The following is a 14866-nucleotide window of genomic DNA, read 5'->3' on the forward strand; positions in this document are numbered from 1 at the left end:
ATTCATTTTATAGGCCATACATTTAGGTTTCCAAAAATGCTTTATTTTTGTTCTTACGATAACTAGAAGCAAAGTCATAGTATAAAAAATAAACCGGAAGTGAATTTTTGGATGCCGGAAGTTGGCATTTAAATGGTCGTAAAAATGTAAACATTCAGTTTAAACAACTATTTTCTAATTATTAAACAACATAAAAGCTGTAAAAGTAACACATCTTTTACTGTGTGATACGTTTCTGATAAAATACCTACATGGGAAGACTCAAAACAATAATGAGAGTTTTAATAACCTTTAGTAATAACCTAGTAATAACCTTTTCAGGTAGTAATAACCTTTTCAGGACTATTTTACCTAAAGAAACTTTTATCCAACTGAAGACATTGCTTTTAGGGGCACATATTGCTGTATTATTATTTAATTCAAGATATTCAGGACTTTTACCTATTTTCAGGTATATAGAAATAGAAATTAATCCCATTATTCTTGAAAGCTACATGGGAATTGAAAAACAGCGAATTCAGAAATCGAAATGCCAATCTCTACAAGCAACAAAGTTATCAAGAAAAATGCTAAAAGAAAGTCAAAATGAGTTAATAATGAAGTAAAAGAGGGCCTAATATACAAATACGGCGAGTTTTAAAGGTCTAAAGTAGCTACAAAACTTTTTGTGCTGTATTAAAATCTTTAAATGCGTTTTCTGAGAAATCGTGTTTTTCATTACTTTTGATTGCGATTACGTTAATTTCTCAAAATGTATTTAGAATATTGAAATGAAATTTTGCCAAAATGTTTTGTTAATCTTTAGCTGTGTTCTGTAGCAAAACCTGACCTCTTTGTATTTATTTATTGATTTTATTGACAGTATTTTGAAGAAAAGAGGAATTTTTTTGGTTTTAATTTTGAGTTTTTGTACCAAGTTTTGAATATTTCAAAATATTTTATAATTACAGCAAATCTTTTGCTACAGAACACAGGTAAGTATGTTATTTATATACTGTGTAAAGATTATTGAAGTATATTCATTAAAATCTGTTACAGGAGATCTGGCGTAAATGAAAATTTTCACTATAATCTTACCAAATAATGCGTATATTTAAAAAAATAATGAAACGTTCTATAAAATCCCATTTAAATTCATAGTTTTATATCCCATCATACTCAAAAACATGTGTGTTTAATTAAAATTTTATGTATTTAAAAAAAATGCTCTATGTAGGCACATACCTTAAACTAAAAGATACACAAACATTAAATTCATATTTCCTTAATTCCTTAATTCGAAAAAAGCGCATAAAAATTCATTCGCAGCGGTAAAACGTATTTCCTGCTACAGAATCTATAACAAAATTTAAAACGTATCACTTCTTGATATTTAAATATCTAAATACTTACAAAATTTAAACATTTCGTAATATTTATTCAAAAAATGATATAAATATTACCCATTTTCTCATCTAAAATAAAAGTTTACTTGTCTAGTGAAGCATGGATTATTTGCAAATACTTTGTATTAGAAATTAAATTTATTTAATTTATAAAAACCAGATACATTATGTTTTTTAAAAAAGGTAATATAACGATACAAATTATTAAAAAGTTCATTTATTGTTTTTAGAGCTCTAATTTTAATTGTAAGATACCAACTAAATCTGAAAGATAAGTTAGAGATCTCTGAAGGCCACGCTAGACGTAAGATTTGCGGAGTGGAAACACAGAACGCTGTATGCAAGATGAACTAAAGGTCCAAAACTTAAGAAACATTACTGGATTCTTATTAAGAACATAATCTGAAAAGGACTACTCAATGCTTACTACTTAACATAAAATTTGAAACAAAGTTTCCACGAATATTTTCCTTTTTCTGATGCGAACAATAATTGAGTTTGATCTATTTCCAGTTGGTATCTGTGATCAAGAAACACTCACATCAACAGAAAAAGAAAGCTGATAGGAGTTTCCACATGCTTTGAGATTAATATAACCCCTTCCAGAATTTAGGTTTATTTAAATTTGTGTAAAAGACACTTTTCTTCTTTACTTCACCATAAAAATATGTGCAAAAACTCTCTGGGAAACACAGAATAGAAAGTGAGACAAGGTTCAAGAATTAGAATTCATATTCCAGAATTTACAAATGAAATGCGACATGATCCTTCTCATTTAAAATTTACATTTAGTAATATAGTATCTATTTAAAATCAACATTTGTAATTTTTTTTGTTAAATTTAAATTTTATTAAGTACTTATTGTTTTCTACACACGAGGAAAAATAAAAACATAATTAGAAAATTCTTTAGAAATGTTCCAGTCTTTAAAAAAAATACCGGCATTAGATAAACTTACCACTAGGGATGAATAGAGATCCTGACGGCGTCCTCGCTAAACAGGAGGATCTGTATTCTCTGGGGTCCATGCTGGTGTTGTCTTGTTGGTGGCCGAGAGACCTCCCAGCCGGCAGGGGGATTGACTTCACGGAAGGGGTAGCCGTCGTTGTAGTGCTCGTCACATGGGTGGGAGTACAGCTGTCAGATTCGAAGATTTCTGAAGGAAAAAATAAGAGAGAGATAAGAAAGGCGTTTTAGGGAAAAAAAAAAAAAAAAAACCACACACACACACACACACACACACTTGAGATTGATAAAAAATCTATACTTTTCTTTCAGAGCCACCATCTGACTTTTTATTGCCCAAGCGAATTGTCGCCAAATACGATAGCAATCTATGTAATTTATTCCCCCCTTTTTCATTAATATAAGAACACAACGGCGTTTTGAAGTTCTGGTAAGCAGGCCGGTCTGTTCTATTAGGTCCCAATCACATTATGTTTCGGCTAGGCGGGAATGGACGTCGAAAGGGACAATTCTCAGAAGCCGCGCATTTCCAGGAAGCCCAAGTAGCTATGTTACAATTTTCACTTACTACAAAAACTTGAACGCCAAACAGTAATCGATTATCGCTCAGATTGGGATCACGTGATCCTTCAGAAGCAGAACTTTCGTCTGATTGGTTGACTCTACCCGGGACAGAGCTCCAGCCGAGACATTTTCGGTGAGGTTTGAAAAAATCCGGCATAGCCGCAACATCGTTTCCGTAGCTATGCGGGACTTTGCTTCCAGCGGTGCTCTTTTTTCTAGGAATTTTCCCGTTTAAACCAGTGCTACCAGAATCTCGTTTCTCAGAAAAGTCTCGTCTAGCAGGAACTGTCGATACTGAGCATGCGAGCTCCTATGGCTGTAGTTTATGATTTTAAATTTAAAATATACCTCTTTGTTTGATGTTTAATATTACAATACAAATAATAAGCAGTTTAGAAAATACACTATCTAATTTTTAAAAGCACATGTCATGAGCTATTACGACATGAGTTCGCACACATAAACCAAGGACTGGATTATTTAAACTATTCAAAGCACTCGAATACTCTTTGCCTAGGGAAAGGGATGCCTTCCTGCAGGACTTTCTACAGAAAACTGGCTTTAATTCACGCTACGCATAAGGAAAAACCACGTAAATTTTCATGCAGCCAGCCTCTTCGCCGGGATACAAACCCGAATTGAACTACCAGAGTAACAACTTGCATTATTTGTAGTATTTTCTTGTTAAAGTGGTCACCGTGCTTAAATGCCGAAGCTGGTAAACACAAACGCTCCACTTTTGATATGAAAATTTCAAATGTCGCCAAAGGCTTATGCGGTGGGCGCTTTTACAAATGAAATACCCAATATGTATTTTGTAGAAACTTGTTCTGCGAAGGGACACATGTTGCAGAACAGTTCTTTTCCTAAGCTTCTGTTTTATAAAATATTTTATTGTAAACTACAGTACAGTAAACGGTTATATTTTCTCAGAAGTAAGTTCGCTCTGGAAATGTAAAATTTATGTTTGAGTTTGACAAAATTATGAAGTATGATGTCTAGGTGGCGACTTGTTGTTTCAAGTATATTTCTTCGTTGAATAACATGGGAGTGAATGATAGGTTGGATGATTCATCTTTTTGTGAAACAGAATCGCATTTGATTTGCATTTTGTTGGCGTTAATTGAGATTTTGTGATCTGTAAACCACGCTTCTACGAAACCGGGATATTGCTTTGGCTTGCATCTAGCTTTGTCAAAAAGCATTTTTTGAAATTAAGTTTCTGGAAGATTGCTACGTGCATGCGCTATCCCTGTGTTTATAGTGAATAAGGTTTTATTGAATTTGAACGACCTTAAATAGATACTTCCTCCCCCCGAGGCGAAGAAATAGAATTCTAACTATTACTAAATTCAGGAGGTAAGCACTGAATAGCACACTGCACTTATATAATTTGTTTTAGTACAGTAAGCATTAATGTGCATTCTGAAAATAGGCTCCCAGAAATACATTGCCAAAGGCTTTCGCTCTTAAGAAACAAAAACTTTGCAGCTGGAATATGCGCTTTCTCCAATGAAAATGAGTTTGAAGACGGAAGAAGTAAACGGCACTGCAAGAGTAAAAATTTCAGTTTAAAATGAATCGATCGCAGAACTATGATCAAAAAGCGATTTCTTTAACGCCCTGAATGAATAATGATTTCTGTTCCGCCTTTTTTTCAAGGAAATTTGCAATTTTTATTTATTTCTTGCCTTCGGAAGAATAACAATAAGAAAGAAAACACGAAGCAGATACTGAGGGAGCGAGCACCAATCACATATGGAGAATGATTCAAAGAAACCGTTTTTCTTATTCCTCTGTAACAACAGAAGTTTGAAAATAAAAATGTATGCATCATTAATCGATGTCAGAGTTTTGAAGGGAGTGGCAACATCACCATCTGAAGAAGAACTAAGTTTGAGAAATGTGAAGTGGCAACACACATGAACGAAATACGCCAGTGAAAAGGCTTAGAGATCAGCTACTTTTACCATCAGAAAATGCATTACTAATAATTCTTATTATAGTATTAAACACCATTTATGCACTATGACTTCAATTTAAAATCATGAACCCCCCCTCCTCCCCAAAAAGAAAGGAAAGCGCGCGCGCCTGGCTGATACTCTTCGTTTGTAGCAATTAGCATCATTTTCAAAGAAAAATTTTAATGTTCTTCACGGTCATCCACTGTTAATTATCACACCTGACTCTCGCTAGCCGCAACGGAATATTTCCCGAAACTTCAAATTTACCGAATTTTCTTGTGTGGGATTTCGAATTTATTTCTCGGGACTTCAAAATACTATATTATATATAGCTGCCAATACTCCAGGTTTTCCATGACATCTCTCGGTAGAACATCGAATCTCGAAAAACTACTAAGAAATATGTCTCCTGCAACTGAATTCATGAAAACTAATTTGTGCAAATTCCATTTCCCTAAACTCTAGTGATTTTCAATATAATTTTCCCGTTAAATTTAATTTCACCTGAATTGTTTTTAATCTTCTGTAAACATTTGTAGAAATTGTTATGAAGATTCAACCTATGCTTAATCAGTTAATATTGGTAAGGTTATATTGCTTACGAACAATAAATATCGCACCACTAAATTTATCCCCAGAGTAGTACGCGTGTTAATTATTAATTGTACCTTCATAGTATTTAAAAGTATTTTGATAAATAAAAGCTTTTCTCCCTTTCAGGATTCCCTCAGTATAAATATGTAAGAAACTTACAAAATGAAATCATCCAAAAAACATACAACTAAGAATATCTCATTAAATATTAATGTATTTTACTTCAGAATCAAATTATAAACAGTTCAATTATCTCATTCATGCATTACAAAGTGAATTTAAGTCAATTTACAGTAGTTCTTTTGAAATGGAGCCGCCTAGCAGAGGAAATCTTCTCGGAAACTCCGGTTCTCGCGAGGGAACCCTCCTGATTTTTCACATTTCGAGGCTGGCAGTTACGCCATACGTTCTTGTGCGATTTAGAATTAAAGCATGCCCATTTATTTGATGCTATGTATGTGAATTGTAAGCAATATAAAGTTTAAATAAATAATTGTCTCTTACTGCTCATATTGACTAATTTTTCCAAAACTTTTAAGGGCGTCTAATTTAAGAATTTTAGAGTATTTGATAGGCTGGGAGCGGGGAGGGAAGAACTAAGTCATTATGCACAAAGCTGAGATATATGTGACGTTTAGAACATCTTTCATTAGATATAATAATCTTGCAATGCTTATATAATTTATCAGTCATATATGTTATAAATTAAATGGGTTTCAAATTATATCAATCAAGCATATTAGTGAAAATTTAAGCAAGTACAGGGAATACCTATGGGCGGAAACTGCTCAACTGCATTCTGTGGGTTATTCCTTTTCTCGCAAGAATTTAAGTTCGTACGTTCACTTAATCTTGATGAACGAAAGTATTACAAACACATCTTTCGATATATTGATGACGTTATTGCCTTTAACAACTTTAACAAACTAGAAAATGCAAATATTTACCCTACCTGCCTCAAACTTAATGCCACTAATGCTAATCAAAATGATATTGTTTACCTAGATCTTCAAATTCTTAATTACAATCTTGTTAAAATATCTGACAAACGCAGACTTCAATTCTCATACACTAAAACTTACTAACTGGTCTTCTAACATTTCTAAAAAAGTCATTATCAATACAATTAATGTACAACTTCTTAGAATTAAAAGAATCTGTAATAACGCAGCCCTCTTTTAAGAAGAAATACTCTACTTCATTCAAATCTTGCAAAGCAATCTTATTCCAAAAGCAATCATTAAAAATTCCTTTAAAAAAGCTGTCATTTACGTCTTATTTTAGATTAATTAAATTGGATAATGAAATTTTTACTTACATCCCAAAGGAAGGTAAATGATGAATGGATAATTCAATTGATCTAATGTAAAAATGTAACAAAATTTTCTTCTACCGCCTCAAATTTTTTCTCTTAATTGGCAAAGACATTCAGTTAAATTATTAAATTTATTATTTAATATCACTGTTTTCTGGCCATATCTATTTTTTTATTAATTTAAGGGCTATTTTCATTTCAAAAATGTTTGTCCGCCCTCTAGCGCGAAGAATTACGACTTTTTATTAATAAATTGCTAATTTTTTCATTTCAACTCTTTTCGGCCAGATGAGCACTTTCTTAGAAGTTAGGCATTTTGTTTTTGGCTTCACATTTTTTCACGACTTAGTTTTGAACAAGACACCATTTTGATAAAACAGCCAACGTCATTCACCTTCAAAAACCCCGATTTAAAAATACAAATTTTTTTACCCTTTGGCCGTTGCCTACCATTGGTTATTACTACTTTACGTTTGTTTTCCCCTTCTACGAAGCTTCACCGTATTGGAGAAATTTCTCTACTTTATTTTTCTGGTAGCACTTCTTTTGAATTCTTCTATTTACGGCAACACGTTGCAGCAATTTTGATCATTTTAAGTTGAACAAGCCAACGCTTTGGACGCAAGTATGTATCATGTTTATTTGTATTTTTCTTTGATCTTTGCAAGACCCATTTCGATAAGTTTTTATTATGTTTCTTTTAATTCGTATGCTTAAAATGTTTATATATTCTTCCGGCTAGAAGGTGTCTCCCTTAAAATTGTGTAATTTTTGGACTAATAGCTTTTTAGCTATTTATTTTAATTGTACATTTGCCTAACTAGGCTTTCTTGAATAGCTTTTTCTTTTTTAATAGTAACTTTTACATTTACGATTTAAATTACAAGCGCGTCGGGAAAAGAAGTGATATAATTGAGACTTTTTATCTCAATTATATCATACTTTTACTCCCTTATTTTAAGATTATTAAGTTGGATTATTCTATTAATAAAATTACTTTGTAGTCTCAATTATTATCGTTTGACGAAACGCGCTAAAGGTGTTAGCTTAATTAGAGTTTTGAGCTGTTTTTTTCTTGATAAATCCGGCTCAAACCTCGGATTGAGCTAATTTGCCATTTGTTGCAATTTTTTGTACATATTTACTGTGTATTTGAAATGTATTTAATTTTTTACTAGCGTCCTTTTAAAATATTTTGTGCATTTAAATTTCTTAATTTTTTTCCCTTTTTGGTTTTGAAGTTATTTCAATTCGTAATTTATAAATTTTGATTTTACGCGATAATTTTTACTACTTTAGTATTGTTTGTTGTTGTTACATGATTTACATTTTTGCTAAGGAACTATAGTGTCAAATATATTTTTTTGCATTAGTTTTTACACATTTCTCTTCCTTAAAAAAATTTTTAAAAATTTTGCAGCTCAATGCGCAAAAAATGTTTGACCACTAAGATCTAATTCATGCTGTCTTTTTACATTTATATAATGTATAAGTTAAAAGAAAATTCTTAGTGCTTACGCTAAAAAGTAACTTAGATACTGTGGTTCCGGTGACAAATTTTAACATAAGTAAAATAAAGTGCAATGAAAAGTGTAAACATTAAATAAACAATATTATCACTAGAATATTTACAAATAAAATTCAAATCTAATTTTAAGTAATATGTTGATCAAGGTAGGGCAAACTTTCAACAATAGAATAAAAGTTAATAGTTTAGATAACTTGTATATTTATCATATCATTGCAACGTACTGTTCTTTTAGGTTTTAAGAACAGTATGATACGATTTGTTAGGTTAAAGAAAATGATCTATGAATGCTAAACTTTAAAATTTAATGGGAGCTAAGTTCTCTTGTTAGATCGAAATACATAGGTACCAAACGTTTCAACACAATCGTATTCCCTCCCCACACACACTTGGACATCGATTTTTATGTTTTAGAGTGTATTCATTTGAATTCCCTTAATATTTTGTAAGTACTGTGAGAATGCTTCTTTTAACTACTATTGGAAAGATGGTCAGTTTGAACACATAGCAAGCACCGGACCACTTTTTTTAATTACTATCATAGACTGGATATTGCGTCCTTTTTAGATAGCATTAATCGTGGGAAACCCAGAACGTTGATAACTGCGAACGGAGTTACAAAATGAGAAATCTGATAAATAAGTTGGCTGTAGCATAATAGAACCTGTTTCCGATCAATTAACTCAAGTTTCTTTTTTCAAAATATCACATCGCGTTGAATAATCGGAAGATGCTTTAACCCCGTTAGCCATATAACACGAATTCTAGAGGAATAACATGTTTTCTCACCCTATTCGTGTCCATCCTTTCTTGCGTTTTGTGTCGTCACTACCGCGCCAGGAAAGCGTTTCCAAGCATTCATTGCTATATGGAAAAAAATTGGTATGTTATTTCAGAAAATGTTCGCTTTTGTGTCAAAATACCTGTTAGAGCAATGCTTTATATAAATCTATTATATATTCTAAGTCGCGCTTTCGAGACATGGAAAACGCAATTTGAATTTCGTCTTTCGGTCTAGTAGAACGGGAGATAAAGAACTGACCCCCCCTCCTCCTTTTTTTGCGCAGTGTAGATACAGACATCACGAAAAAAAACCCTTTTGACTCCATTTTAAATCCCTTCTACAATCCGTTTTGGAAAAAAGAATCCTTTATTCGGCCCGCACGGACAGACGTCACGCAAAAAAATAGTCAAAATGGATTCGAGAACGGTCAGATTGAATAATATTTCCGTTGAAATATGATACCCGAAATTTTTCTCGATTGCCTTACTTCCCTTTACTTCGTACGAGGAAGTAAAAATAAAAAGCTAAAGGGGAGAAATCTCAATCTTTAAAATTTGCTTTTAATTTCCGGTGCATGCCAACCATTCCAGCACTCCAGAAAGGTGCAGTAAATGAGGAGGAGAAGAGTAATTTTATAACGGAAATGACAGACTAATTCAAACAAAACAAAACAAAAAAGGCATCTTATTGCAACGGCGTATAAAGAATGCTTTTTCCTCTTGGCACGTGACGTAATTGTCACGTGCCAAGAGGAAAAAAGCTAATCTTTATACTTTCATTTTTTATAATTTTCCCGTGGCAACGCAACACTAAACGGAGCTTCCATTGCGCAATCTGTTTTCTACCTATCAAAAGATCCGACTTTAAAAATTATGATTTTTCTTCATTTTTCTTATTTTTCCCAGTTCAGAGATACCGTTCTAAATATAGTCGCTTCAAAAATGTCATCGCGCAAAATATCCACCCATGCTTACTACGATGGGGAAATATTAATAGCAGGGACAAATTTTTCCCCTCCCTCTCTTTTTCCTCTGCTCGGATGATTCTTTTAACGAACTTTGCAGAAGGTAGCATTTCATGGGAGTCATTTTTTCCAGTTATTAAAAAAGAAAAGCTGCTGCTTTTTCTAGAACAAGAATTCCATTTTTGTTCTTCCCTCTCCGTGAAAGATGCAGAAATAAAATTCCTATTTGAATACCTCATCAGCGCGGATAATTTTGGCTCCGTCAGAATGTGATACATTGGCAACATACCTTAGCTGAAATTCTAAAGATGAATAACGACATGAAGGCACATTTAATTTAAAACCTTGGCCTTCTCAAAGAGTCTGTTTTATCTTATCTTATTCCGAGCAATGGCTGATGACATGTAAATGTCAAACGATAGAAACCAAGTACATAACACTGGTGTTAGAATAGTCTATAGTATATAAAATAGCTAATACTGTGTATACGTAGAATCGCTAATACTTATAATGTTTTAAATGCTTCAAATGGCAGTTTTAAACTTAAATGACAAACGATAGCTATTAAGTAAAAACTATTTGCGTAAGAATACTATGTCTGTATATATATATGTATATGAAAAAGTTAATGCCGTATATATACAGATAATTATATAGCATTTTAAATGCCAAGGGATTCTATACCAAGTAAGTGTTATTAGAATAGAATATGGTATATAAAATAGCTAATGCAGTGTATATAGAGAATTACTACTATAATGTTTTATATGCTTAGAAAAGGAATTTTAAATTTAAATTCTAAACGATAGCTATCATGTAAATAATAACTGCATTAGATTAGTATATATATAAAACAGTTAATACAGTATATACAGGTAACAACAGATGTCGCATTTTAAATGCCAACGGATTCTATACCAAGTACATAATACAAACATTTTTCACATTTTCGGATTCTGAACAATGACTGTTTAAAATTAAATGCCAAGTAATATAAAAACTACTAAATAATATTAGCATTAGAAAAGTGTACATACATTCTGTCCCAAACGTTTATAGACTCAAGTGCTATATTAACGTGTTTTAGAAAAATACAAAGGAACACAAACACCAAACCAAAATCTGTTTATATACAACACATGTGATTTGCCTTCCTGTAAATATTCAACTAAAATAGCAATTTTTATTTTGGAGAAAATAAAAACACAGAAGGATATGCGTCCCAAAATTTTTCAGAATATTAACATTTTGACAACAAGTGATCAATTTCAAATTACTTCAAAGTTTCCCCATTATTCCGTTATCACGTCGAATACGCGTTTCTCCATCGGAAGAACTAAGTTTTGTAATAAATCTGATTCCACATTGTACCATGTACTTTCCATGGCTACTTTTAAGGTATTCACGGAAGAATATTGCTTTCAATTCTGGTAAACTCTCGTATTTTAAATATTGGGCTGAGATGGCTGTTGTAAAAATAAAATGTATTGGCATAATGTTTTCTGTTATTCGGAACAGAAGCTTTCCCTTTATGCGTCTAATGTATATGTACCCAATGACAATTATGCCCCTTATAATTGGGTATAAATGCGTAATTTTTAAAATGCTATAAAATTAATTACATCAATTATCCTCAACGGCACTCTATAAAGTGCCATCTGCTCATGTATATAAATGTACCATGTACCTATTGTTTATGAAATCGAATGATATAAGTTTTGTAAAGAGGTAGTACAGTATATCATTGTAAATAGGAAGCGTTACCCATGCTTCCGCATATATTTCTACGTAACGTGACACAGTAAGGTAAAATATCAACCTAGTGTCCTATTATGAAATTAATAAGCACCCATTACTAGTTATAACATTATTTTATGGATCTAGAGTTTATGTAAGTATATGAAGTAAGTATCAAATGTTTATGTCACCAATGAATATTATGTACCAAATATAAGCGTATATACGCTTTTGTCTATACGGAATTGTGTCTATATGTCCTTGTTTATATGTAATTGTATCCATGCATCTACTAGTATTATCACATATCTTGGCATTGTATAGTTAATATGCATCTATTATGCACTAAGTAATCATGTACCTAATGTGTCTGTACTCAAAATGTCTATCTATATGTATATGAATTTATGTTCTGTATATATGATAATGTAACTATGCATCTGCACATTTTCGCAAAAATCGCAAAAATCAAACTAGGGTCCCACTCTAAAATTAATTGCACCAATTATCTGTTCAGCATTGTATTAAGTACCTATTGTTAATGTATGTTAAAGTAGTACTTACCTAACGCTTGGGTATCCACTGATTATACTGTGTACATAATATCTTTGTACATAGGTTAATGTACTTAGGAAACAGCACAAATAATCCAGTAGCAAGACACTGTACCACACAGTACTAATCTAAGGTCTAACTTTTAATTCACTGTACTAATTACTTATTCTAGCATAACATTGCGCACTTAATATTTCAGTATGTGCATGTCTTGTGTATCTAATAATAATGCTTCAAAGGTTCATAGTGTACTGAACATATGAGTACACGCGTTATGTATAGTTGCTACCGTATCCATGCTTTTGCATACGCCTTGTAACATGGCAATGTATTATCTAGTGTCTAACATTAATTAGCTTTAGCGCCACTAAGTACCAAATTTTTATGTATGTTTTAGTGTATTAGCACAATGACTACGTATGGTTATCTAGATAAAGGTGGACTTGGTGCTATACCGATTAACCGTATTGGTAGAGGGGTGGTGCCGACGTTCTCCGTCGCGTGTCGCACGTCTGAGCTAATTTCTGTTATTTTTCAGATCATTGGAGTGTCAAGTCGACAAAAATAAGCATTTTCGACACCTTTTTTTTTTGCGTTTAATCGAGGCGCCAAAGCTGCAGAAGCCGGCCGAGAGATTTGTGAAGTGTATGGAGAAGGTGCAATGCCTGAACGAACTGCAAGAAATTGGTTTGTCAAATTCAGAAATGAAGATTTCGACCTCGAAGACGCTGCTCGTCCCGGACGACTACATGAGTTTGATGAGCAGCGTTTGAATCAACTTCTGCACGAAGACGCGCGTCAAACCACTCGAGAATTAGCCGAACGAATGAGTTGTAGCTAGCGTTGCCAACTATTGGCTGTCAAAATCCGGAAGAGGAAAAAAAGTTCTTGAGAGAAGAAGAATAGTTTTTTCCCCTCGCCAACTGAAAAAAACTCCGGATCCTTAATCTCATTTAGAAGTATTTCTTGAGCTGCAAGAGCATGCACACTTTCGCAAATACTTGTACATTTCCGTTTTCCACAAGAAATCATTTTTGCCAAAGAAGAATCTGGAAATAGAGTGCTTTACAGTTCGTTTGTGGAATCCTGGCTACGATGGTGCTTAATCCTATATAACTATAATGGTGCTTAATCCCATGATAGACTGAAATAATTTCAATTGCTGATATAGTGTCCTCTTCTTTTGAAGATTTCTTCACGAAAAAATTCGAAACCGATTGCGAAGAATCCCTATTCAATATTAACGATTGGTGTTTCTTGTTTTGGGAATGTACAGTTATAGCTCTAACACCCTCGTACTTAATAATTACCGTTTTCTGACATAATTTACATTCTCCGTTAAAGTTGTCTCTCTTCATAAGCGAATCAAATTGAGTAACCTTTTTTCTTGAAACGACCTCAAATATTTTGTCTTTTTTTTTTTTTTTTTTTTTTTTTTTTGTGGCACTTGTTCACTTGCAGAATCAGAATCGTTTTTTTTTCACTAGACATTATCATGAAAGCATTTTATTAATTTCAAAATACGCACTTGCTCGTGGATAGCTAGCTGATTACAGACCATATGAAAGAATGGATTGAAAATGAGAGCGTTCGCGCTATACGCCAGCATGAAACCATGAATCATCCGTAAGGCGCTTACTCACTGCTCACCGTAGATCGCTGCTGCAAAGAATATTGTTACGAAATGTACAGGCGTGGTAAGATAGCTTCCCCGCAAAGCAGTTTTAGGGTTGCCACATTTGGCAAGAAATAGCCCATTTGGCGACAAAATTGGCGCTATACCAAGGACGGATGGAGAACCTTCTGGAACGAGTTCTTACCGGTTTAGGCCAGAATGTTCTCGATCACAAGCCGAAAGCTATATAAACCCTGCTGGTCCGCAGTCAGTGTGTCTCAGAGAGTGTGCCTCGTCTAGCGAGCCGTGCGGAGTCGATCGAGTTGACAGCCGGGCAACGAGTGCCGAGTGGGTGGTCGAGTTCACCGAAAGAGTCTCTTAGTGTATCACGGTTAGTGCATCGTCGAGAGAACGTGTTGAGCTCCGTGTTGAACGTGAGAAGTCTTGATTAAAGACTGAACCAAAGAGTCGGGAGTCGTGCTTTGTGTGTCGTCGAGTGCATCGAGAGTTGTAGCGTGGAGAGTCTCGAGAGTACGTGGAGTTCCAAGAACGACCGTGCAGAGTCGGGAGCTGTACTCTGGTGCTTTGCAGTGAAGCTGTCTCCACCTTGATGGCCTGATAACCGGAAGGCTGTGTCGCTGATCGTGTCAGCGTGTTTATTGTAGTTCATCGACGACTGTAAACGTGTTTTGGAGCTGTCTTGACAATATTGGTAAATAAAGTGTGTTTCGATACTTCATCAAGTGTCGTCGTTATTCACTCAATCCACACAAACCCCGTACGAACGTGAAGGAAGAAAATAACGCAACAACTGGTGTCAGAAGAAAGAAAAACGTAACAATATGTATTGAAATAGACGTTTTTTGACTGCTGTGCGCGGTCGTGTAATTTTCG

General features: G+C 33.7%; 1 protein-coding gene across 3 annotated transcripts in view; it reads right to left on the bottom strand.

Annotated features, from left to right (window-relative positions):
- The window catches only part of LOC118182352 (teneurin-m-like), an 828075-nt gene that overhangs the window by 112203 nt on the left and 701006 nt on the right, over positions 1-14866 (bottom strand). For all 3 annotated transcript variants that reach the window (XM_085821598.1, XM_085821597.1, XM_085821599.1), the window contains one exon: positions 2345-2542. In XM_085821598.1, coding sequence (XP_085677724.1) covers positions 2345-2542 — 198 coding nt within the window. The remainder of the gene's footprint in view (positions 1-2344; positions 2543-14866) is intronic.

This window comes from Stegodyphus dumicola, chromosome 8 (genome assembly GCF_044657685.1).
Source record: "Stegodyphus dumicola isolate Sdum_Otavi_A_Nest chromosome 8, ASM4465768v1".
Lineage (NCBI taxonomy): Eukaryota > Metazoa > Arthropoda > Arachnida > Araneae > Eresidae > Stegodyphus > Stegodyphus dumicola.